The sequence below is a fragment of the Sphaerulina musiva genome, assembly GCF_000320565.1.
Source record: "Sphaerulina musiva SO2202 unplaced genomic scaffold SEPMUscaffold_1, whole genome shotgun sequence".
NCBI lineage: Eukaryota > Fungi > Ascomycota > Dothideomycetes > Mycosphaerellales > Mycosphaerellaceae > Sphaerulina > Sphaerulina musiva.
The window spans coordinates 4,285,345-4,306,619 of NW_016017383.1; the positions used below are offsets into that span (position 1 = coordinate 4,285,345).

At 53.3% G+C, this 21,275-nt stretch overlaps 8 protein-coding genes across 8 annotated transcripts; 2 read left to right on the forward strand and 6 right to left on the reverse strand.

Moving 5' to 3' along the window:
- Positions 1–777: 777 nt before the first annotated feature.
- SEPMUDRAFT_146704 (Band_7-domain-containing protein) lies at positions 778–2,485 on the reverse strand. Its single transcript, XM_016903810.1, has one exon. The coding sequence runs from the start codon at positions 2,403–2,405 to the stop codon at positions 1,161–1,163; it is 1,245 nt and encodes a 414-aa protein (XP_016765862.1). The 5' UTR covers positions 2,406–2,485; the 3' UTR covers positions 778–1,160.
- Positions 2,486–2,804: 319 nt separating this feature from the next.
- SEPMUDRAFT_146705 (uncharacterized protein) lies at positions 2,805–5,229 on the reverse strand. The gene is made up of 10 exons (XM_016903811.1): positions 4,882–5,229; positions 4,680–4,802; positions 4,560–4,582; positions 4,048–4,497; positions 3,952–3,985; positions 3,745–3,886; positions 3,680–3,692; positions 3,291–3,610; positions 3,042–3,150; positions 2,805–2,986 (listed from the first exon to the last, which is right to left on the reverse strand). The coding sequence occupies exons 1-10, from the start codon at positions 5,040–5,042 to the stop codon at positions 2,946–2,948; spliced, it is 1,416 nt and encodes a 471-aa protein (XP_016765863.1). The 5' UTR covers positions 5,043–5,229; the 3' UTR covers positions 2,805–2,945.
- Positions 5,230–5,250: 21 nt separating this feature from the next.
- Positions 5,251–6,799, reverse strand: SEPMUDRAFT_78324 (uncharacterized protein). The gene is made up of 3 exons (XM_016910191.1): positions 6,651–6,799; positions 6,332–6,590; positions 5,251–6,278 (listed from the first exon to the last, which is right to left on the reverse strand). The coding sequence occupies exons 1-3, from the start codon at positions 6,751–6,753 to the stop codon at positions 5,771–5,773; spliced, it is 870 nt and encodes a 289-aa protein (XP_016765864.1). The 5' UTR covers positions 6,754–6,799; the 3' UTR covers positions 5,251–5,770.
- Positions 6,800–6,985: 186 nt separating this feature from the next.
- Positions 6,986–8,179, forward strand: SEPMUDRAFT_78328 (26S proteasome non-ATPase regulatory subunit 4). The gene is made up of 2 exons (XM_016910192.1): positions 6,986–7,134; positions 7,199–8,179. Exons 1-2 carry the CDS (start codon positions 7,109–7,111, stop codon positions 8,052–8,054), a joined length of 882 nt encoding a protein of 293 aa, XP_016765865.1. The 5' UTR covers positions 6,986–7,108; the 3' UTR covers positions 8,055–8,179.
- A 128-nt stretch (positions 8,180–8,307) lies between these two features.
- On the reverse strand, positions 8,308–12,716 carry SEPMUDRAFT_146708 (uncharacterized protein). Its single transcript, XM_016903812.1, has 3 exons — positions 9,419–12,716; positions 9,024–9,353; positions 8,308–8,695 (listed from the first exon to the last, which is right to left on the reverse strand). Exons 1-3 carry the CDS (start codon positions 12,487–12,489, stop codon positions 8,599–8,601), a joined length of 3,498 nt encoding a protein of 1,165 aa, XP_016765866.1. The 5' UTR covers positions 12,490–12,716; the 3' UTR covers positions 8,308–8,598.
- A 1,515-nt stretch (positions 12,717–14,231) lies between these two features.
- On the forward strand, positions 14,232–17,220 carry SEPMUDRAFT_123089 (uncharacterized protein). Its single transcript, XM_016901824.1, has 2 exons — positions 14,232–16,797; positions 16,821–17,220. The coding sequence occupies exon 1, from the start codon at positions 14,423–14,425 to the stop codon at positions 16,343–16,345; it is 1,923 nt and encodes a 640-aa protein (XP_016765867.1). The 5' UTR covers positions 14,232–14,422; the 3' UTR covers positions 16,346–16,797; positions 16,821–17,220.
- SEPMUDRAFT_78336 (Exonuc_X-T-domain-containing protein) lies at positions 16,966–19,185 on the reverse strand (the record flags this gene model as incomplete). The annotated part of the gene is made up of 1 exon (XM_016910193.2): positions 16,966–19,185. The coding sequence occupies exon 1, from the start codon at positions 19,162–19,164 to the stop codon at positions 16,966–16,968; it is 2,199 nt and encodes a 732-aa protein (XP_016765868.1). The 5' UTR covers positions 19,165–19,185.
- Positions 19,186–19,455: 270 nt separating this feature from the next.
- On the reverse strand, positions 19,456–21,204 carry SEPMUDRAFT_58473 (insert subdomain of RNA polymerase alpha subunit). The gene is made up of 2 exons (XM_016909467.1): positions 20,990–21,204; positions 19,456–20,926 (listed from the first exon to the last, which is right to left on the reverse strand). Exons 1-2 carry the CDS (start codon positions 21,053–21,055, stop codon positions 19,904–19,906), a joined length of 1,089 nt encoding a protein of 362 aa, XP_016765869.1. The 5' UTR covers positions 21,056–21,204; the 3' UTR covers positions 19,456–19,903.
- Positions 21,205–21,275: the final 71 nt, after the last annotated feature.

Below are 21,275 nucleotides of genomic sequence, written 5' to 3' on the forward strand. Positions count from 1 at the left end.
CAGCGGTCACTGGACAAGTATTAGCAAGGAACCGTCACGACCAGATTGCGTTCACATGCATTGACCGGATGGAAGAGCAGACGAGTCGGTGTCGCGGTCGTGAGTTCGTAGTGGAACTGTGGTGTAGGGAGCAGGTTTCGAAAGTGAGAAAGTCGTCTCAAGGGGTATCTGTTGCAACGGCGACGTTGAGAATGTAGCGGATCCGGTTAGCGACAGAACCTGCAGACCACGTGCTGCATTGCGAGCGTGAAGGTGCGTGTACGGTGCGTTGCAGTACTGTGTTGGCGAAAAGGAGCTGTGCACTGGTGTCGACAATGATGACAATAGAAGAGTACATGTAGTTCTAGAGGAGGAGGAGAAACGACCCTGACTTCCATTGCGGCTTGCACCCGGCCTGCCGCTGCCGCAGTTCGGTTCTACGCGCGCGTACTGTAGCTAGAACCTAGCTAGCGTCTGTGCCGCGAGAACCTCCCGTCCTTCACTACCCTACTGTACCTGGTCTGTGTGTGACAGTGTGACCCGCACAATAATATAGTGTCCTCAGCTCGAGCCTCGAGCCTCGAGGCACAACCTTCAGCGTCTCCCTGTTGACAACCAATTTATCTGGAGCAACAAAGCCAGACCAGGAATCAGGGGCCTGGTCATCACCCGTAGCTACCGCTCAGAAAGCACGACATTCGAGCACACGTGCTCGCATATCTCAGTCAGTTCTGTGCATGGGCCTGGGCGGCGTTTTTCCTCTCCTGACTTCACACCGCACCACAAGTGCCGACCTCCGCCTGATATACGATGCGATAGTTTGATGATGGTCCTAGTCCTACAGCTTGATTCGAGGACGCTAGACGACTACCTTGTTGATGGTTCATGGGAACCATGCTCTGAGCATGTAAGCCTACAGCACAAGAGGTCTGCTTCAGAGCAGGGACGTACTCATGAATCATGATCGATCCTGCAGCCTGGTATAGAGTAGTGAGGAGTGACCGTTGGCCACTCGTATTGAAAGTTGTGATTGTACACTATATATACAATGCGTAGGCCATACCACTGAGTTGGAGCCCAATCGTGCTACCTTTCTCGCTTTATATGTAAAAATTTGCCGCCGCTTCCCACATCATCTGAACGATCTGTCAGACATAAGAAGTACAGTACCTAGTGATCGATCAATGCCGTTCTTGTGCACGCTCAAAGCTCTCGAGCACACTCTTCTGGATGGAGTCCTTGTCTTCAGGCTGAGCTTGTGTGGCATCGCCCGCATCATCTCCCGTGATGAGCTTTTGTGCTTGGACTTTCGCTTGTGCCTGACTGACATTTCCGTATACAGACATTGCTGTTGCAATCATTCCACCAATATCGCCAACGTTCCCAGGCACCACCACTGACGTGCCTTCCTTGGCCAGCTTCCCAAATGCTTCGACGTATTTCTCGGCCACAGAAAGAGACACCGCTCCTTGTGCAGCCTGCTTACCCTCGGTCAAGCTCTTCGCCACAGCATCGATCCCACGTGCCGTAGCATTAGCTTTGAGCTCGATAGCTTCAGCCTCACCAGACGCTGCGTTGATTTGTTCTGCTCGAATGGCTTCAGACGCCAGAATAACGCTTTGCTTTCGTCCTTCGGCAATATTGATAGCGGACTGTCTTTGACCTTCAGATTCAAGAATCTCGGCACGCTTGCTACGTTCTGCTGTCACCTGTCTGTGCATTGCTTCCACCACAGGCCCAGGTGCATGAATGTCCCTAATCTCGTACCGCAGACATCTCACACCCCAATCGGCCGCAGCCTCATTGATAGCCTGTGTGATGTTCGTGTTCAATGCTGCTCTTTCCTTCAGGACATGATCGAGCGTAAGTTGACCAATCTCACTTCGCATCGTCGTCTGCGCCAATTGCGAGATGGCATAGTCGGCATCTTCCACGCCGTAGCTGGCCTTGTATGGGTCCATTACTCGCGTGTATAGAACACCATCTATGCCCAATGTGACGTTGTCCGCGGTGATGGCACTCTGAGACGGGATCTCCATAGCGTTCTCTTTCAAGCTTTTGACATAAGCTATGCGATCGATGACTGGTACGAGGATGGCGAGTCCAGGCTGGAGTATGCGGCTGAATTTCCCCATCCGCTCTACGATCCACGCCGTCTGTTGTGGCACAAACTTGACGACAGTGTTCGCGGGCAGGCTCGATCGCTGAAAGTACGTGCTGGGCCCAGCGCTTGCAGACGAACCGAATATGCTCTCTGTGCCTCGAGGCAATCCATGTTGTGGAGTTGTCGAGAATTTCCGTTGCGTTGCGAAGAGTTCGGGGTATCGTGAGTTTTGCAGGACAGCCATCGAGCGGCGAGAGAGGTTCGGCCGTGTCAGCTTGAGCGCTTCCATCGCTGGCGCCATGGACTTGACTGTTGACGCCATTCTGAATGGCACTGGCGGCAGAAGGCTGGTGACAAGCTGTTGCACGTTTGTCAGGTGGCGCGGCGATGGGTGAAAGTGAAGCTAGATGGGTACCTTAGGGCTGGTAGGATCTGGTAGGTAAGGTAGAGTTCTATGGGTGCGTCGGCCACTGACTCCCGAGATATCTCCGTAGCTGGGCTTGTCCCGCTCCACCAGACCAGTTGACCAGACCAGATCATTAGACGCCAATGAGCTATAGAACTACCTACTGCGGCACCGACTTGCGACACATCCGCAGTACCAGAACTGCACGCCATTCCTACAAAATTGCCTGCCCGAAAGTTGCCAGCAACATGCGCAGTTTTCATGGAAAAACATACCGAACGTAATACGCGCCCTCGAGGCATGTATATGAGTTGGGTGATCTCAAGACATCTATCTAGTAGCAAGCATGCAGTGCATCGTTTATGAGTCTGCCCTCGGTCAGAGGGTGTTAGTCCTTATGATTTCGCATAGCTACCGACCATCGACGGGACTACATCGCAAATTCCCCTGTTCATATTATGTAGAGCCACTGTTGTCAGCACAAGAGAATGCGGATCCTAGATCGATCATTAGAGACGCAAAAATAATGAGAGTTTTCCAGGATAAACGAACCAATCAATCCATCGGCATACGCGGCCACGATCTCCTCAATGACTCCATAAGTCCCTGCGACCAAGAAGAACAGACCAAGCGGGATCAAGAAGCAATGGAATCCATATGCCTAGAAGTGAGGAGTAGAAGGTCAGCAAATGACTTCGAGCGTCCAGATATAGAGAGCCTTTTCAAGCTTGTCGCCGTGACTGGCTCAAGTGTATCGAGACATCAAGCACAGCTGAAGTCTGCGCACGTGGATTTACTTACCAGCTTCTGTCGAGCGGTTCCCTTATACCACAGCTTATGGTCGTGCAACCAAAGCCAGCCGGGCAGCGCCACAGCGATGGGAGCAAAGCACAAGCTGCCTGTCAGCGCGATGAGGTAGTTGAAAATCGGAATCGCTTCAGCCAGGATCCATGATAACAAGCCAAGTCCAGTGGTGCAGCCAAGCCAGGTTATCCAGTGTGTCAGAGTGTTCGCCTGCAGATGCCGACTGTTGCGCAGGATGCGCACGAAGACATATTTCGACGCTACGTGCAGATATAAGCATGCGCTCACGATCAGGCCGATAAGACCGACCCCGTAAGCTATACTATAAGTTAGCTGTACTCCCAGAGACTCAGTGTGAAAGAAATGTATAAGTTTCCATGTCGTACCAACCATCTTGATCTGTAGAACATAGTTAGCCATGGACGTGGTAGGCCCGAACAGGTGACCTTACTGTCTGTCCAGCAGAGCCAAGAGAAGGACTCGCAACCCACTGCCCGCACCATCGATACACCACTAGAGAGAATGACAGATATGCGGCCGTGACGAGGCCCATGCACACATATACAGCCTTGCGATAGTCTCTTGGGTTCTTCCTGTTTCGACTATCAGCAGGCGACCTTCCTCAAACTCGGCCTTTCGAGAACAATGACCAACTCACATCTCACTGATAACAGGAAGAAACGCCGATGTACCTGTCACCACCAGTCAGCACAAGTTCTCTCTCCCCCGCCGAAGACTCTCAAGATAAACTCGCCAGCAGAGCTCACAAAGATTGTACAGCTAGCCACCACCCCAGCGGCAAATGTAACACCTTCCGGCACAACATAATAGCCCAAATCGAAATCTCCAGTAGCAGGCGCTGCAGCAGGTCGATCCCTCTGCGTAACAGCCACCACAATAATGAAGACCGCAACAAAGATGGAAAGAAAACCAGCCCAGGTCAACCAGCCAATTTGATGGAACTTCCTCACAGATGCACACGCAATCACCACGACAGTGGCAGCGAATGAGAACACGACCGTGCAAGTTGCATGTGTAGAAAGCGCGTTGAGACCGATCGAGACGCCCAAGATTCCAGAACCGGAGCAAAGGACATATGCGATGATGAAGAGGGCCCCGCAGAGTTCCCTGAGCCAGACTCCGCCAACCTCATGGGCCATATCGGCGATCGAATGACATTTATTATGATTATTGCGGAAATCACCTGTATTCCATATGTCAGCCACTGGATTCGAACATTGCCAATCAAGGCAAGTATTTACGCACCTTGAATGATAGCTGTGTATGTGCTTTTCTCAGCCTGTCAGCGAACATAGTGCTCTTTCTCTCTCTCTCCCTTTCTCTCTCCGACACACAATCACCAGGCGGTTTTGCAGAATCACTCACTTCAAAGCTCCCCACCCTATCACATTGAAGGCGCCGCCCACTGCTCCGAGACTGACCATCGCAGTCGGGATGCTCAAGACACCAGTTGCGAAGATGACTTTCAGGAAGATGACCGAAGCCCTCCTGTGATAGCAAAAGGAAACACACCAAGTCAATGAATGCTGTATTTCGAAAAAGACGGAATGATGACAGGGTAACATACTGCCATTCGACTGTACGGAAGTTGACCTCTCCATCTTTGCGAAAGACCTCATTGTCTTCCCCATAGTCTGCGACCTGCCCGATGGCCAATTCCGGTTCCACCATAGACGAGTCATGATAGGCTTTCTTCTCGTGGTCGGCTGTCGACGGCGACGAGGACATGGTGAAGACAGTGGGAGCGTCGAAAATCACCAATCAAGAATTATCGCAGGCTTCCTCGATATTTGGTGCTGCACAGCAAGTCGAAATGAATGTCCAGCGAGCAATAGTCAACTCTACTGGTAATCGTCTTGAGAGATGCTACGCAGCGTGATAGGCGATGTTTGGCCGGCAACGTGAGCAACGGTGGATCCGACCTCGCCATTCGTGTGGTTTTCATGGCGTCTCAGATACGTAGATATATACCCGCAGACGCCTTTTCGACCTCTACGATGCGCCTACTCTCTTGGCTATAGATCTGCATACGGCGATTGGTGAGCCGACATCTTAGATAGAGCGTCAGCGTATAAGAGTCACTGCTGCATTCGCTTACGACTATTCACATGGCGCGCAAGGATCTTGCCCGGCTGCATCGCATCTATTGCCCGCGCGTTATCTCTTGGCCCAAAGCACTAAAGATACGGACAGGATATTTGTTTACCGTGCTTTACACGTCGCACCATCAGCGATTGCTGGGGCCCTCGAAGTTCTGGCATGAGTTGCGCCTGTGTATTGAACGCTTGTTCTGTCATGCCCGTGGCGCTTGAATGCTTTTCGTAACCATTTGCCGCAGAGCCAAAATGCACAACGAAATGAATGAGCATCGTGGAGCTGCACACCATACCGTTGCCAAAACCGCTTCTTCGAAGTCATGTCTACGGACCGTCTTGCACTTCACACTTTGCTACCTCCTAGTTCCTCTTCCTCAAAGTTCTCGTCCCTGCAGCAGGCGGAGCGGCCTCCAGTTTTGCGGCTGCTGGCTTCCTGCTCGTTGCCGCAGGTCTCGCCGGGACTGTCTTTTTGGTGTTTGCAGCCTTTCGCGTTCCAGGTTTAGTTACGATTGTCGTTCCAGCACTGGTATTACTACCTTCACTCGCTCTGCCGCCATCAGCCTCTGGTGCCGCCCCAGGTCGCTTGGTCTGCCGACTTGGCGCACGCGTCGGCTTGACCGAATCGGTCTGAGCGGAGGACTGAGGTCGGGGTGGGTACATCTTATCCATCGGTTTTATTGGCGAGTGTGGCAGTGTGCGTGAATTGTGTGACTTTGGCGATAGCACTCCTGCTGGACCCGCGTTACGTGCACGTGTGGCTTTGGAGTTTGCAGTCACCACGGTCTTGGTCCTTTTCTTCGGATTGGGAATGTCCTGTGATGATTGGGCCAGCGCATTTTCCTTGTTGTCGCCCAGTGAGATCTCATCGCTGTAGACTATCAGTATGAAGCCTTGAATGGCAAATCGGCCGAGTGAACGTACCTCTTCCGCTTCGATGCAGGCTTCGCTCTTGAAAGCGATGACTGCGCAGTTTCGGGTTTTTGCTGTTTTGCTGCCACTACCACTGGCACTGGCGGAGGAGGCGCAGGCTTGGATTTGGCGTGGTATTCGTCCATCAGTTCCTGCATGTTTCGTTTACGCAGTGCATGAGGTATGCGATTTACGCGTAAATCCAAACGCGCCCGAAGGCCTTGAGCTTGCGCTGCATACTGTGTGCGCAGTCTCAGCGCTCTTTCAGTGACTGTGGCACGCGTATTAGTGCGTGCTAGTGGTGTCGCTTAAGGACGAACGCATTGCCTACTCTCGAGCTGGAGGTTGTCTACGAGCGCTCGCTTTTGCGCTTGTGTAATGGACGGGACTCGTCGCGTCGGGCTTGGCTGAGGAGTGCGCATCATGGTGTCCATACTGTGAGGTGCTGGGTGCCGTGTGAAGAGTACAGGTCAGGTAGGCATATGTTTGGTCGTGAAGAACTTGGAAGATGTTGTCGGATGGCGAACAAAGCGAACTCAAGGTCAAGGCGTACCTGACATGTAAACACGCCAAGGAAAGGCGGCTGTCACAAGCAGCAGCGTCACGCAAGCTGGAAGTGCATCCATTACCTTAGCTCTACCTGACAACTACATCCCGTCTCATCATCCGCCTTCACATCAACACTCAACTTGGCAGACCAGACCAGACCACCACTCTCCCGCCACTGAACCTCCCCCTGACATCACGAACGACATCGATCCACCGCCGCGCATCCACACAACCGCAACGATGGTGCTCGAGGCGACGATGATAGTGTACGCAATGCTGCACTAGCCCTGTTCCCATCTCGCCTCAAACCTACTAACACTTCTCATCTAGCGTCGACAACAGCGAGAGCAGCAGAAACGGAGACTATGTGCCGTCACGGTGGGAAGCGCAGGTTGATGCCGCCAACCTCATCTTCCACTCCAAGACACAGGCGAATCCCGAATCGTCAGTCGGTCTCATGAGCATGGGCGGCAATGGGCCTGAGGTGCTCACTACCCTCACCACAAACCCGGGCAAAGTGCTCGATGGCCTGCACCGGACACGCGTGAAGGGCGAGTCGCACCTCTACACCGGAATCATGATTGCTTCGCTTGCCCTCAAACATCGTCAGAACAAATCGCAGCGCCAACGAATCATCGTCTTCACGTGCTCGCCCATCGCCGACTCCTCGAGCACCTTGACCAAACTCGCGAAGCGCATGAAGAAGAATAACACCAGCGTTGACATTATTGCCTTTGGCGACCTGACAGACGAGAACCTTGATAAGCTACGCGCATTCAATGAGGCGGTCAAGTCCAACGACGGCTCACATCTGGAAATTGTGCCCCCGGGACCCAATCTTTTATCGGACACGATAGTAGCATCGCCGCTTCTAGCAGGCGAGGGTGGCGGTGCTGCAGCAAATGCAGGTGGAGCAGGCGGTGATGCCGGAGGTGGCAACGATTACGAATTTGGTGTTGATCCAAACCTTGATCCGGAACTGGCACTTGTGTTGCGCATGAGTATGGAGGAGGAGAAGGAGCGACAAGAGCGTGACAAGAAGGCTCGAGAGGAAGCCGAGGGCAAGACAAATCTCGAGAGTGTGCCGGAAGAGCAACCTTTATTGGACAGCAGCGGTGAGCCGAGTGGATCAGGCAGCGCGAAGAAGGACGACAAGAAAGATGATGATAAGATGGATACGGCATGAGCATCATATTCAGTTGTGCCAGAAGAGAGAGCACTAGAATCTGTAATATACCATCACAAATGCGAGGCATAGTATGTCGGAGCATGCAGCTTAAAGACTTGACCCTGAAATGTTCACTGTTATAGCCCCAGCTTTCCATCTCAGACGTCTGCTATGGCACATTAACCATCTTCAGCCGCTCGCTCATTGAGGAGGCCGAGCAGCATCACAAAGCATGTAGTTGTGCATCATTCAGCAGTTGAGCAGCAGACAGGGTACATATATGTTTCGATTGCAGTCTCGCTCGGAAGCGTGCTATCTTTATCATAGCGTTCTATGACGAACACTGGTCATCCCGTCGATGACCTGCCTGATCTGTTTCTGACAAACACGAAAGTTGGGACTCGGTACACGTTCTGCCGTCTTTTTACTATAATTCCTATCATTTTGTGAATTTCCGCATCTGGTATTGGCTCATCACGTTGAGCAAGTTCGAACTATCTATCGTTCGGTCTTCAATCCCTGGCGAGGCAGACGTTCGCATCGATCCTAAGGAAGACAGAGGCTATAGTGTGAGTGGAGCCGGTACAGCACCAAACGAACTATCTCCGTTCAGACCAGCATCCTCGGATTTCATCGTTCCATTAAGCATAGGGCAGAGCCTTTTCATTAAAGTCAGCTAGAAATCGCTTCAATCGTTCATTTTGGGTATCTTAAAAGCACAGAGCAAAAAGAAAAAAAAAACAAGTAAATAAGCAACTTCTTTCTCGCAACAGATTAGAAGCTTCTCCTCGCCACGCAACGCTCAATGCTCAGAATTGAATATCTGGCATGGAGGTGCTGATGGATGTATTGGCCCTCCTACCGTCAACGCCAGCGCCAGTACTTGTAGTACCATCACGCTTGCGCTTTAAGAAGCCGGTGCCATTTCCATCTGCGCCAATCGTGTTGCGTTTGGAACAAAAGGGACATGAAAAAGATGCGACTGACTTTCGATTGGTTTTGATGTGGCCCACTTGGCCGCAGTTAGCGCACTTTCTGGCTGTGCCATCTTTGCTGCGGCCTTTGGCCCTCTGTGGAGTGTTGGTCTCGGCCACGCCGTCGATGGTGGATGCTGGGCCGTCCATGTCGGATGGTCCTGGCGATGCTGCTGCAGCGGTCGGCGAGTTGGCAGCCGTAGGGTCTCTCTGTCTCGCTTTGAGTCGATCACGAGCCTCTCTTCTCTCACGGTTGCGTTTGACGCGCGCGAGCTCTTTCTCAAGCTCCCGGCGAGCGAATGCGTCCCTTTCGGAGTCGCCAGTGGGAACAATCTTATTCATACTGACACATGCAGATTAGCACTCGCGCTTCATTAACTTACGATACCCAGCTCAATGACGACTTACTCCGCATTGGCGTACTCCTTCTGCAAAGCTCTCTTACGATACTCTCGAATCACTGCTGGATTAGTGATGGTCTCCGTCACCTCAGGCAGTGGTTGGCCGAACTGGTCAATGCCTTGACTACGGGTGATGACCAGAGCCCGGTCCCCACGACTAGCACTATGGCCACTAAACTGGCTCATGTAGTCGTCATCGTGCCGGCCAGAGAAAGCGGCAGGAGTGCCCACCGATGAGCGTGGCGTGTGCACACGGCCAGAATTGTACTCGGCACTGCGATCGGGTTCGTCCTCCATATCGTCGTCCGAGATCTCTTCCGGTTTCTGTAAGCTTGCTCGCTGCGACTCCCAGATACGTCTGATAGATTCATCGTACTGCTTCTGTTGCTTGGCCACGTTGTAAGAATGACCGCCAGTGTCCCTGCGCTTCTGCTTGTCGATTTTGTCTTCGACGCTCTCGCCTTGAGCTTGGAAGCCACCCTTCATGCTGGTCTTGACAAAGCTAAAGGCTAGGCCTTGACCTGTCGGATCGCCATCACCATGTAACTTGAGCATTGCCTTTCCTTGGCACGCATTAAGGAAGTTCTTACTGGCACGCCATGGGGCTAGCTGCAACTCGATGTTCGCCCCTTCGTCGATGTCCTTTTCTTCCTCGCCCTTGTCGCCTTCACTGATTCCGAGATCCGTCAAGTGTTGCACACCAACTTGCATCGAGTCCAGCAAGCAGACATCTTCTGGACGGATCCAGCCACGCAGCGTCTCCGCATCGGGGACTGGATGTCCAGGCTGGGGTACCCACACTCCCGTTGAGCCGTCTCCGCGGGTCGTTACGCGCTCATATTTCATGAACTCACGCATCTTGCTACGAGTCTGCGGCATATCATGTCCAGGCAAGTGCGGCATCAGAGAAGCATTGTCCAGGACCTTGTCCCTGCGGGTCAGTGACTTCGTATAAATGCGATAGGAAAGCGCGCGCAGGCGTTTCTTTGCCGCATCAGTAACCCTTCGAGAGTGCTGTCCGGGTACTTCAGCAAATGGAAACTGCTGGCCAACTGCATGAAGGTTTTCCACGTTGCGCAAGAAAAACCGGTCACCACCTTCATAAGTACTGCTAATACCAATCACGAAATCGGTTTGTTTAGGCGCATGACTGAATACAGGAGCGCGGTAAAGCCCGTTCTGCAGCGTTGGTACAGTCTCGCCTTTGTCGACATGGCCAAAGTTGGAAAATGGGCTCTTGTCTTGGGTCAATAGGACTTGAGCCTCACCAATATCCTTCTTCTCTCCGCGTTCCTGGTCATCGGCGTGCTGTTTACGGTAGTAGTTGATCAAGCGATTGCCCATGCCGAAGTTGGATAGCATCATAGGCGCTTCCTCGGCATACTCGAGGAGCAGCATTGAGGCAGAATCGCCAAGTGATAGGTCTTCTGCCTTTGCAAAGACTTCCTTGGCTTCTCGGCCACGAACGTGCTTTCTCTTGATATGTTTCGGTTTGGTGAAGCGATATTCGCGTGTTCCAGGCTGCTGCTTGAGCTCCAAGTGAGGGCGATGAAAGGCACGTTTGGCTTTGGGATCGAGATTGACTTTGTAAAATGGAAACTGGAGTTTGGCTGCAGGATAGCTATGCTCGACAGCCATACTGCCCAGCGTGCTGCGAACCTTGTGTTGATGGTTTTCCTTGAGTAAATCGTAGGCTTGATCGTTGCTGATATTGTAGCGCTTGGCAAGATCCCGATTGACAGCGCTATCGCGCTTCGAGTCACCTGGCACGCGCTGAAGTTTACGTTTCGTCTGAGGGGCATGTTCGTCGATGAGTAAATGCGGATCGTTGAGGTCCAAGGCAACGGACTTCGCCAGCTTGGCCGTGGTGCGTTCTGGATATTCGAAGGAAAAGTGCAACTCGCGCAATGCACTTGGTCTGAGAGCATCTACTCGTCGCCTCTTGTTTGGACGAGCCTGTTCATTCAAGTCCCAGTCACCTTGTGTGGTGTCCGTATCGATGTCTGCCTGAGACTCAGCATCCGAGTGGATACTTGGAATCTCCCAGTCTTGGCAGATTAGCGCCAGGTCATGCATTGTAAGGTTACCGACACGCTCAGTCTCGTCGAGCTCGCTGAAGGTGAGTTCGTCATCGCTCTCACTGTCCGCGGTATATCGGTTTGCGAGCGGCACCAGGCTATTATTGAACGTGCTGTCTTGTTTGGACTTGTTGCTAGCAGCCAGTGCCTTGAAGCCTCGCTCTTGATCATGAAGCAAATCGAGAGAGAGTTTGGTAGGCACAATGACCCTAGGAGGCTTGAGCGGTGCCTTTCCCTTGAATTCAACGGCTCGTGGCGGGAAAAGGTCAACGAAGCGTGGCGCCTGAGATTTTTCATACCCAGGATAGAGTGAATAGAAGGTATGCCAGTCTGGTTCGCGTGATAAATGATCTTCATCGTCTCCGGCAGTCCGCAGCTTCGAGGCTTTGAATAGCGACCGCTGAAGGACTACCTGTGGGTCGAGATCGTGGTCCTCATCCTCGGACGTCATGCTGGTAGGGGACAGTGCAGCGTACCCGCGATCCGGAAATGGGGGAGGACTGATGGACGATGAGCTGGCTTGAGATGACTTGCGCATTGGCTGATACGTGGGAAGCGCGAGGGCAGACTTCGAGGGCAGAGCCAGTCCGCTCGGTTGCTGCTGGGCTGTAGAGAGTGGAGCATGACGCTCCACTTCTGGAGATGACAGGTGCTCGCCAAAGAGATCGTTATTCTCATCGGTCTCGCCGAAGAGATCATGCTCGCTCAGGTCATGAAGACCGCTCGTTGCCGGCTGTTCTGACTGCGCATTGAAGTCTCCCAGCTGTCTGAGAAGATATCCGTCCTCGGTGGACTCCTCTATCTTGCCCTCTGGCTCTTGCTCCTCTGGTAGATCATCGTCGCTAAAGTCCTCATAATCGACCGCATCGTCGGCCTTGTCTGTCTGATCAAACTGGAGATCGGCCGCCTCAAAGCCCTCCTCGTGTTCTCGCAGGTACTGCGCGACAGCCGCATCCTCGTCCACTCCGCCCATGGCCTCATCCTCGATGGCGTGTGGCATCGTGCCGATTGTCGCGCCGTTGTTTGCAAGTTCGCCGCGATGGAAGGCGCCAGGGAAGTCGAGGTGTGAAATCCGTCCAGAAAAGTTACTGCGCCGCTGAGGGCCGCACGTGATCAGCGAGGGCGCTCATGACAGAAGTGTCGAGCGGTCTCGCGGTGAGGCTGTCGGAGATGCTTGAGAGTGAAGTTGCCGCCGTGCCAGGCTGAGGTTCGAATGCGATATTCCGGTCACAATAGTACCTAAGGTAGCAAGCAAGGTAGGTAGGTCAGGAATGTACCTCCTAGTGAACAGTAGGTACCTTACCTAGTGGCTGGCTGTCGCACACGTGCAAGGGAAGGTGCCCAGAGCAAGCGTGAAGAGAACTCCGGAAAGCTTAGCCGAGCCGAGCAAGGAAGGAAAGGTGAGCCCCACACGTTTATAGAGGGAACTACTAGAAAAGACTACGGTAGTGGCATTTCTAGTCAGATTGCCGCTTCTCATTCACTCCACCACTCCACAACTGCACGCACTCTCTTTCACTCGCAGATGAAAATGCAGTTCGCACCACCACCCCGACCACCACCACCACCACCATCATCATCATCATCATCATTGCCATCATCATACATGGACGTGCGCCCCATACCACCGTCTGTGCATGGCCGCTCGTCTTTCTGCTGCAATGGCAATACGTACTTTGCCGGACGTGGCCCGAGCCAGCGGCCCCATCGTCTCTACATTCCGGGACAGGCTAAATCGAAGAGATTGCCGTGTGCACTCTACTGGTTGAATTACACGACGGTACCTTGTCGCTGACCCTGAAGACGCAACTGTAAGAGCGTGGGCAATGGCACGATACACGTCGACTTTCATCTACAGCGGCGTGCAGGATGCCCACGCCCCTCCATCGCGCGGTGATTGCAGTCAGTCCTTCACGAACACGTTGCGAGATGACAGCCCAACTTAAAGGCGCATGGCTCGTATTGCACATATGGATCTGCTGGTAAAAAAGTCGTCTGCTTGTGCAAATGCTTTCACGATAGCGCGCGCGCCATACCCATTGGCCGGCTCAATGGGCTCAGGAAGTACTACTATGCTACTACAGGTATTACTACTACTACTACTACCTAGTGCCTGCTCGACGCTCATTCGCGTGGATCGTGGTACCCTGGGTTCTAGGAGATCAATAATAGCCGGACACGACCTCTGTACATGTGAATGACCCGATGCGCTGCTCCGAGCCTGGCAAAGGTAGTTCTACCTTCTCCAGGCTCTCTCCTTCGGAATGCACGCAATTTGCCGGCTGATGAGTGATGGATGACCCGAGCTGTCGAAATCTCCTGCAGAAAACCCACAGGCCATCTTATCGCCGGGAGCACCAATTTGGTACGTCGGAAGTCTAGAAGATTTGTCTGTGCGCGTACTGCTGCTTGCTGCATCTTGCTCGATGTTGAAGTAGGGAGCCACTAATGCCCTTTAGCTCTAGCAATCATCTGATAGCTTCTGGAACAAGCACAATCTAAGACTATTTGGGAGCTCCGTAGAACTCTGTTCGAGGTAGATGAACTCCTATATGATTGTTCTCCACTATCTTAGCTAAGTAAGCTGTCCCAAAACATGAACCTGTGCACCTATTAAGTCTGCGCTTGCCCACGGTACAGCCTGGCACTGGTCGCTGCCAATAGTCACTAGCGCTACAGCATGCAAAACCTTTCGTCCATTTAACCACGTTGGTACTTTTGACTCTTCGTCATCTTTTTGATGTTCTGCTTGTACATTCACTCACTGATTGATAGTACCCACAGCTCACAGAACCGCCATCTTTTGCCTTTTCTTCGATCACAGCAAGCAGCAGCCCGGGCACTCCTCTGTTGCCGCACCTCTTGCTATGCTATCGAACTAGGTGGCTAGTCCATTGCTTGCTGCGCCGTAATAGCGGATGAAAGGACACCTCATGGAGAAACCTGCAGGGTATGTGCAACAGACGCGCACCGCTTCAATGGGTGAAGATACAGCAGCAGCAGCAGCACGCGAGCTCGCGCCAGCAATGCCGCATAGATCGATTGATCACTCACGCGGACTATCCATGCACAGCGCCTGTCAGGAACGCGTCTCGAACGACGTGTGGACTAGTGCTATATCTCGGCTACAGGCTCAGGTGTCTTACAACACTGGAATGCTGGAGTCGCATCGGCGCCAATTTACTGAAATCGAGTCGGCCATTGGAAGACTCGGTCAGCAGATGGGCGAAGTCGTGCATGCTGTAGACGATGTGCAGCGCGCACTGCGTGCTCGTCCCTTGGCTGGAGAGCAGCTCCCCCGGCACGATTCGGGCGACCTGGAGGTGCTCGCTGGACAGCTGCAGAGGTTGACGAACCGCGTCAATGAGATCGATGGCTTGAATATGCAGCTCGATCTTGTGAAGAACCGAGTGAAGAGGTTAGAGGAAGGCGGTGCAACAGTGGCCTCGACTCCACATAAGCCATCCGCAGATGCATATAGTAGAGAGCAAGCATCGCAAGATACAGCATTACCGACGTATCCCCAGCAGCAACGTCAGCAAGAAGCTCATCACTATCAGCATCAACAGCAAACCCTGCCGCCACCGCAGCATGTTCCACTCCCGCCAATGCGAACCTCTTCAGTGTCATCACCCAGTGCCAGCCGGCCGCCCTATTTTCCGGCAGCTTCTACACTGGCATCGCAAAGTACTCATTCCCTGCGTCCTTCGTCTGAGTCAAGACCCTTCTCTGCAGAGCAGAATTCCGGGCAGCCTTCATCTGGTCCACAGCTTAGGCCTGGGGAGACATTGCCGCCACCTTCGACTCTCTCTGGCTGGCGGCCAGCAGACCACCATGGATTGCCCGCAATCTCATCCCCAAATGCTCCTCCAAGCGCACGGTCGACACCAAGGGAACCAGACGTCCATTCTATGCACTCAAGCCAGACGTCTGGGTGGACGTCGGCGGATGGTAATGCGGCCGTTAAAAGGCCCCCAGAAGACAGAGCCTCTCCGTATCAATCGCCATCTCTGGACGGGTCAAAGCGACCCAGGCTGGCACCACTGATGCCAGGGTCGGTGCTAAGGAGCACACAGGGCGCAGAACCCTACGGTACTGCTCACTCTGGCTTTCAGTCCATGGCTTCAGGTGCAGCCGAAGTGCCATTCCACCCTCGGAGCCGAGCTCCATCAGATGGTACGCAACAGCACTCGGCAGCGACACCTGGACCCTCTTCAGGCCAGCACAGCTTTCGTTTCATCACTTCTGCGCAGCAAGTGGATGGGCCGCCCGAAATGTACCGACCCGACATGGCGGGTCTAACACAACATGCACATTCAATAGGCGGAGGACGTCGGGGTACCGGTCGAGGTCGTGGACGCGGACGAGGCCGATTTGGAGCTGAGAGACACGGTAGTGGCCACGAAGGGCAAGAGCATAGCGTATCTGACTGGGAGCGGCCCGGGACCCTGACCAGCTTTTCGTCGCCCAGCAGCGGCCATCAGCCGCTCTATCCTCAACCTCACTCGCCGCGGTCTGCGTATAGAAGCACGTCTGGCGGCCGTGTGGGCAGCTTTATGGGAGGCCTACCGCCTGAAAGACCGAGTGAATACCCTGCGACGCCAGCGAATCCCGGTTCTCCGCATGATTCGCACTCGATGCTGCAAGATCCTACATCTGGAGGTTCTGGCAAGAAGACGCGAACGAAGCCAATCAGAAACGCGGAGGGTATCTTGATCAGAAAGGATGGCCGGCCGGATATGCGAAGCGTCAGCAGTGCGAACAATCTCCGCAAAGTGCACGCAAAGAAAGAGGCCGAACGAGCAGATGTTGATGGTAAGCAGATTCCAGTCAATAACTGCTCACTAGTGTACTGACGAGCGACTGTAGAAGACGGCAATGCGCTCACCCGCTCCGGTACTCCAACCAGCGCTGCTGCTGGAGACGACGCGTCTGATGACCCCGGCAGCGAGACGCAAGAACGGCACCGCGAGCTGATCACTCGGGTATTCTCTCACCAGGAGGATACCAACGCAAATGAGAGATATCCCGCGACGAACGAGTTCCCTCGGTCTGTACCGCCGCAAAGTGAAAGCGGGAGCAGAAGCGGTCTAGAAAAGAAGGAGGACGATGCTCAGATGGCGGATGTGGTAATGCAGAATTCCGGGTCGCAAGTTGAGGACGCCAAAAGCCACTTTACAGCTTTCACTCAGGAGCATCCTGTTTCGACTACTGCAGAAGAGCAAGCGATTACTGCGTAATGTTGGATACCTGTACGTTTCGTGCTTCAGCGAGGCAATGTACATAGGTAGACTCCGCAAGATCCAAGGGATCCGCAAGGTATAGAGGCCGGCTGCTGTATAATGCTAGACGTCTGCGAAAGCGGGACTGTGTGTTACTTACAGTCTCGGCGGCCATGCATAGAACAACACACTCTCCCAATTGTAATTCGCATGTGTCGTTGCATGCTTCTGAAAAGATGTTCAACTTTCTTTGTTCACTTGACAGTGATCAGCCCAAGGCCCTTCCTCGCCTCCAGGCAAGCTTTTCTCAGCCGCTGTTCTTCCACATCTGTCCACTGAACGCTGAGCTGATCCCACTTCTTCACTTTGTACTCTTCTTTGAATTTCTGCTGAAGAGCTTGCATTTCACGCATTTCACGCGGATCTGCAGAGCCGCTATACACGATCAAGGCTGTGCATGCAGGTAAGCTTGCCCAGATGTGGCGAATGGAATCGGCAGTCTGCTTAGCTGTGGAGTGCAGTGAGCCCTCCTGGCCATTGGCGACAGTCGAGGCGCGAAGAGACTCGGCATCAAGATTCGACCGATCCAACCACCCTCGAGCAGCTTCAAGCTCGCGAAGGCGAGCCCATACGAAGTCACAACCACCGGCTGGAAGTGTTGTGTCGTCCGGGTCACCGTTGATGGCTCGCGTGACGCCAGCGACAACGTCGGCATCACTGTCACAGCCGATCACCACATCTGCTTGCCCACCATATCCGCGGGACGGATCGCCCCAGTCCACTACCGCGGAACGCCTAGGCTCATCTTCACCGACTGCGTTCATCTTCTGCTTCATGGGCCGATTCGAGCGCGACAAGCGTTTGAACAAGCTTTCGAAGCTTGCTTCAGAAGTGCCCCAGGCTAGACCACGCTCGCATTTCTGCTTGACCAGATCCAGACAAGCACGAGCGTCCTCGACACTGCTGTGACCTGTCGTACCGTGTCCCTTCTGGATTTCGCGTGAGAGATACTTTTGTGCTAGCCATTTGAGAGATGACTTCAACGGCGGTCCTCGCGGGTGAGGAAATAAGAGTGTGGTATCGATAATGAAAGGGTGAGTGAGCTGTAAAGCGTTCATATCGCTGACAAGAGAGTGGCCGATGAGAATTGTCTGCGGAGTGATTAATGATAGCAGCCTTTGTTGCACATCGCCAAGAGTGGTAGTGACGCTCTCTAGCATAGCCGGAGTGATTCCCGAATACGCAGTCAGGTAATCTGAGATAGGCTGAGCGGGCTTGACAAGCTCATCGAGTACAACTTGGCCATCCCAGTCAACCACTGACACTCGAGTCAAACTAAAGATCTGTGGAGTCACGCCTTTTGGTGAAGTAATGCACATTTCACAGTCAATGGCCAGGACCTTCCTGCCCACAGTTGTCGAGCCTTGCTGGATGTCGTCTTCACTGGCCTTCCCGGCATCGAGATTGGGTATGCCTGGAGTGTCCAACCAACCGTCACTGACAGTAGTATTGTTTCTGGCTCGACGTGCCGATGCATCGTCGGCGGCCGATGTTCCAGAAAAGTGCGCTGGATGCAAAGTATACCCTTCCTCTGCCAATTGATCGGTAGTTGCAAGCAGCTCAGTCACAGCGACGCGCTTATTCTGCCAATTTTTGCTAGCAGCTGGTGCCTGAGGTCCGTGCGACTTCTTCTCGTCCTTCGTTTTGACAATTGGAGTCTGCAGCATGGCGGACAATGGTGAGTGCATTTTCGCATACTTCTCATCTCCAGGAGTCTTGACAGGCCACACGTGTTCGAAGATCTCTTCAAGAGGCTTCAGTGATTCCGGCAAGCGAGGTCCTGCCAGTTTACTCGGGTAGTAGTCGTCTGGGGCAGTTCTGCTTTTGCCATGTCGTACTTCCGTCCAGCCTTCAGCATCATCACCACCTTGGCTGGGAGTTTGCTCTTCTGGCACACTCCCATCGTTGTTAGGAAGTGCTGCCTCTGGCGGGTCGAGAGGTATCCTCCCATCGAACATCCCTGCTTCCAAGCCTGGCACCATCAACATAACCACTTTTTTGATGCTTCCAGAGTTCCTGACGGATAGCCACTGCGGAGCTAAGCCATCTGCGATGAGGTACAGCACAAGGCCTTGAATGTCACTGAGCTTCACAGAAGTATTCAAACGCATGTTCGGTGAGTGCGAAATGGAAGGATACTTATCCTTCTCCTTCTTGGGCGCTTTTTTGCGCTTTTTCATGGGGTGGCCTTCTTCACCCTCTTGATCCGGCACGCCTCCAGCTTCTGCCTTGGTTTGAGCGTCGAGTTCTGTTCCTTCGACGTGACCATTGGATGCACCTGTTTCGCCCTGCAGAAGCGCAAGAGTGTGACTGACACCAAGTTGATTGTCGCGCTCGTAATCGTCGCGCGATCGCTTCTTGCGGTTCCGCTTGTCTCGCCAGTGACGCGACATGTTTGGATGCGACTTGGAAATAGTACGTCGGGTTGTGGTCGCTCTTGTTCGAGATTTATTATTGCAAGAGGAAGTAGAGGTAGCGACGGACACGCCAAGACTCTGTGTCTCTCGGTTTCCACTGTGGTCTACGTGGAATTCATCTGTACATGTAGATCACGGCACTTTGACGTTGATGGGACCCATTGTACGTGGTCTGCACTTACATAGGTACCTTACATGCATGAGGTACTTGCGGTATCATATGCACAGGAAACTGATTTGGTCTTGGCGCACTTATGTCGTCTTAAGCGTTCAACTGTGTCTTTGGAGCGATAGCCTCGCAACTACCTAGTGTACCTGAGGTACATGAATATACCTTACCTAACGTAGGTATATCCGTGATTAATGCTGCCTGCTCTACTTCATGTTGTAGGCACACGCGCATGAGGTGAGCCCTCGCACCTCAATCGAGACCTTTGCGGACGCTATAGATGCAGTGCCTGCCCAACGAGCTGGCACGAAGCTGCCCGCCTTGAGCTGCATCTTCGATTCCGCACTCTTGTGGACGTCTCGAAGCAACGCACTGAGACATTGAGCTGCAGTAGGACAACCCAGGACCACTGTCACATTCATCCTCGTGTGGCTCCACAGCGACGTCGAGAGCGCTCTGCAGTCTGCTCACGTCTTGTTGCATACGCCAATACTCCCTTCACGCTTCCGCCCGCTCTTATCATGTCGATGCAAGCATGTGAGCACCTCAGTATTGCCGTTGTTGTCCATACGGCGTCGCCATGCCATAGACACTGCCAGCGCCTCCGCCATAGGCTGTGGCGGCGCCGCCACCATCCCCGTAGACACTCGTACCGCCATAATTCCCTCCGCCATACGCGCTCGCCGCACCATTCGCCATTGGATCATTGGGACTGAAGCCTCCAAAACCGTTCTGATCACCGACCTGTGCATCAGTACCAAGATCTCTTATTATGCCTGCCAGTTTAGCCTGTAGCACTCGAATGCCTGAGTGCAGAATCTGATCTGGAGGCATTACTCCAGTTCCTTCGAGCTCGAAGTAAAAGTTGGTGGGTTCAGCGGCATAGTCAAAAGGTTCGCCTTCTTGGGGTGGCTCCTCCCAGTCGCCATTCTTTTGGGGCTCAGGCCACTCAGCTTTCGCATCCGTCTCATACCACAACGTCGTGTGCTTTAATTTGTTCCAAGGGTCGTACTCGAATCCAATCGCTGCCGTAGGTGCCCACTTCGCGTGCTCTTTCGCAATGCCCTTCTTTGCTATGCACTTTATCCTCAGCTCCTGCCCTCTGCGCAGCTGACATATCAGAGGCCCCTGCCCTGCTGGGTCGCCAATGATTGGGGCACCACGCGGAGGCAAGTCATCTGAGGAAGTCCCGTTGACTCCATTGGAGCGGTTGTAGGTTGCCACGCCCGGTGCGCCGGACTCAACAAAAAGGTCGCGCGCAAACACCTTGAGGTTCTGATCGCTGTTTCGGTTGGCAGCATTCAAGCGTAGTACAACACTGCAGTTGTCGCAATATTCGTCGCATGTGCAGTCCCGAAAGTCGACCATCTCATCCACACCCTTTGTGCTCAGAGGAATGAGACCGAGTCGATGAGCGAGGAATTCGTCGGCGAGGACTGAAGTATTGGCTTCGATTTCACACAAGTCAATGGCGATAGTCGGTACTTCGGCGAGCATCACACGTCGTACTGAATTGGCGAGGGCAAGAGAAGTGTTGGACAGGCGGAATCGGATCGATTTGTCCGTCGTCTACCATCGTCAGCCTCCTGTTCGCGCGCATCATCAGTAGCACTGCTGTTCGACAGCACTCACCTCACGAATGGTGATCTTGGGTCCAGCGTCCTCGCCGTCATTTGCGCCAAATGCATCGTAATCCATGCTGCCGCTCCTCTGTGCGTTCAAGCGCTGGGTTGTATTGTCACAGCTGTTGCCAGTGGTCAAGTATGAGCGCCAGTGATATTCGAGCGAGACTTTGCCTGTCTGGAGTCGCGCGACAATGTTGGGGGTTTTGATGTGAGAATGAAGTTATTCGTGAAGACGCGCCTTAGAGGTCGGAATTGGATGTACCTTCTACCCAGAGATGGCAGTTGGCAGGGTC

What these genes read in the sequence shown, in the direction of transcription:
- SEPMUDRAFT_146704 (XM_016903810.1), bottom strand. Translation starts at nt 2,405, where the DNA reads ATGGCGTCAACAGTCAAGTCCATGGCGCCAGCGATGGAAGCGCTCAAG.
- SEPMUDRAFT_146705 (XM_016903811.1), bottom strand. Translation starts at nt 5,042, where the DNA reads ATGTCCTCGTCGCCGTCGACAGCCGACCACGAGAAGAAAGCCTATCAT. An exon ending in ATACACAGCTATCATTCAAG is followed by an intron (nt 4,498 to 4,559) that starts GTGCGTAAATAC and finishes TATGGAATACAG; the next exon opens with GTGATTTCCGCAATAATCAT. An exon ending in CTTCCTGTTATCAGTGAGAT is followed by an intron (nt 3,887 to 3,951) that starts GTGAGTTGGTCA and finishes TAGTCGAAACAG; the next exon opens with GAAGAACCCAAGAGACTATC.
- SEPMUDRAFT_78324 (XM_016910191.1), bottom strand. Translation starts at nt 6,753, where the DNA reads ATGGACACCATGATGCGCACTCCTCAGCCAAGCCCGACGCGACGAGTC. An exon ending in AGACAACCTCCAGCTCGAGA is followed by an intron (nt 6,591 to 6,650) that starts GTAGGCAATGCG and finishes CGCGTGCCACAG; the next exon opens with TCACTGAAAGAGCGCTGAGA. An exon ending in CCTGCATCGAAGCGGAAGAG is followed by an intron (nt 6,279 to 6,331) that starts GTACGTTCACTC and finishes GATAGTCTACAG; the next exon opens with CGATGAGATCTCACTGGGCG.
- SEPMUDRAFT_78328 (XM_016910192.1), top strand. Translation starts at nt 7,109, where the DNA reads ATGGTGCTCGAGGCGACGATGATAGT. An exon ending in CTCGAGGCGACGATGATAGT is followed by an intron (nt 7,135 to 7,198) that starts GTACGCAATGCT and finishes CTTCTCATCTAG; the next exon opens with CGTCGACAACAGCGAGAGCA.
- SEPMUDRAFT_146708 (XM_016903812.1), bottom strand. Translation starts at nt 12,489, where the DNA reads ATGCCACACGCCATCGAGGATGAGGCCATGGGCGGAGTGGACGAGGAT. An exon ending in AAGGAGTACGCCAATGCGGA is followed by an intron (nt 9,354 to 9,418) that starts GTAAGTCGTCAT and finishes TGCATGTGTCAG; the next exon opens with TATGAATAAGATTGTTCCCA. An exon ending in CACATCAAAACCAATCGAAA is followed by an intron (nt 8,696 to 9,023) that starts GTCAGTCGCATC and finishes TTTAATGAAAAG; the next exon opens with GCTCTGCCCTATGCTTAATG.
- SEPMUDRAFT_123089 (XM_016901824.1), top strand. Translation starts at nt 14,423, where the DNA reads ATGGAGAAACCTGCAGGGTATGTGCAACAGACGCGCACCGCTTCAATG.
- SEPMUDRAFT_58473 (XM_016909467.1), bottom strand. Translation starts at nt 21,055, where the DNA reads ATGGATTACGATGCATTTGGCGCAAATGACGGCGAGGACGCTGGACCC. An exon ending in CCAAGATCACCATTCGTGAG is followed by an intron (nt 20,927 to 20,989) that starts GTGAGTGCTGTC and finishes TGACGATGGTAG; the next exon opens with ACGACGGACAAATCGATCCG.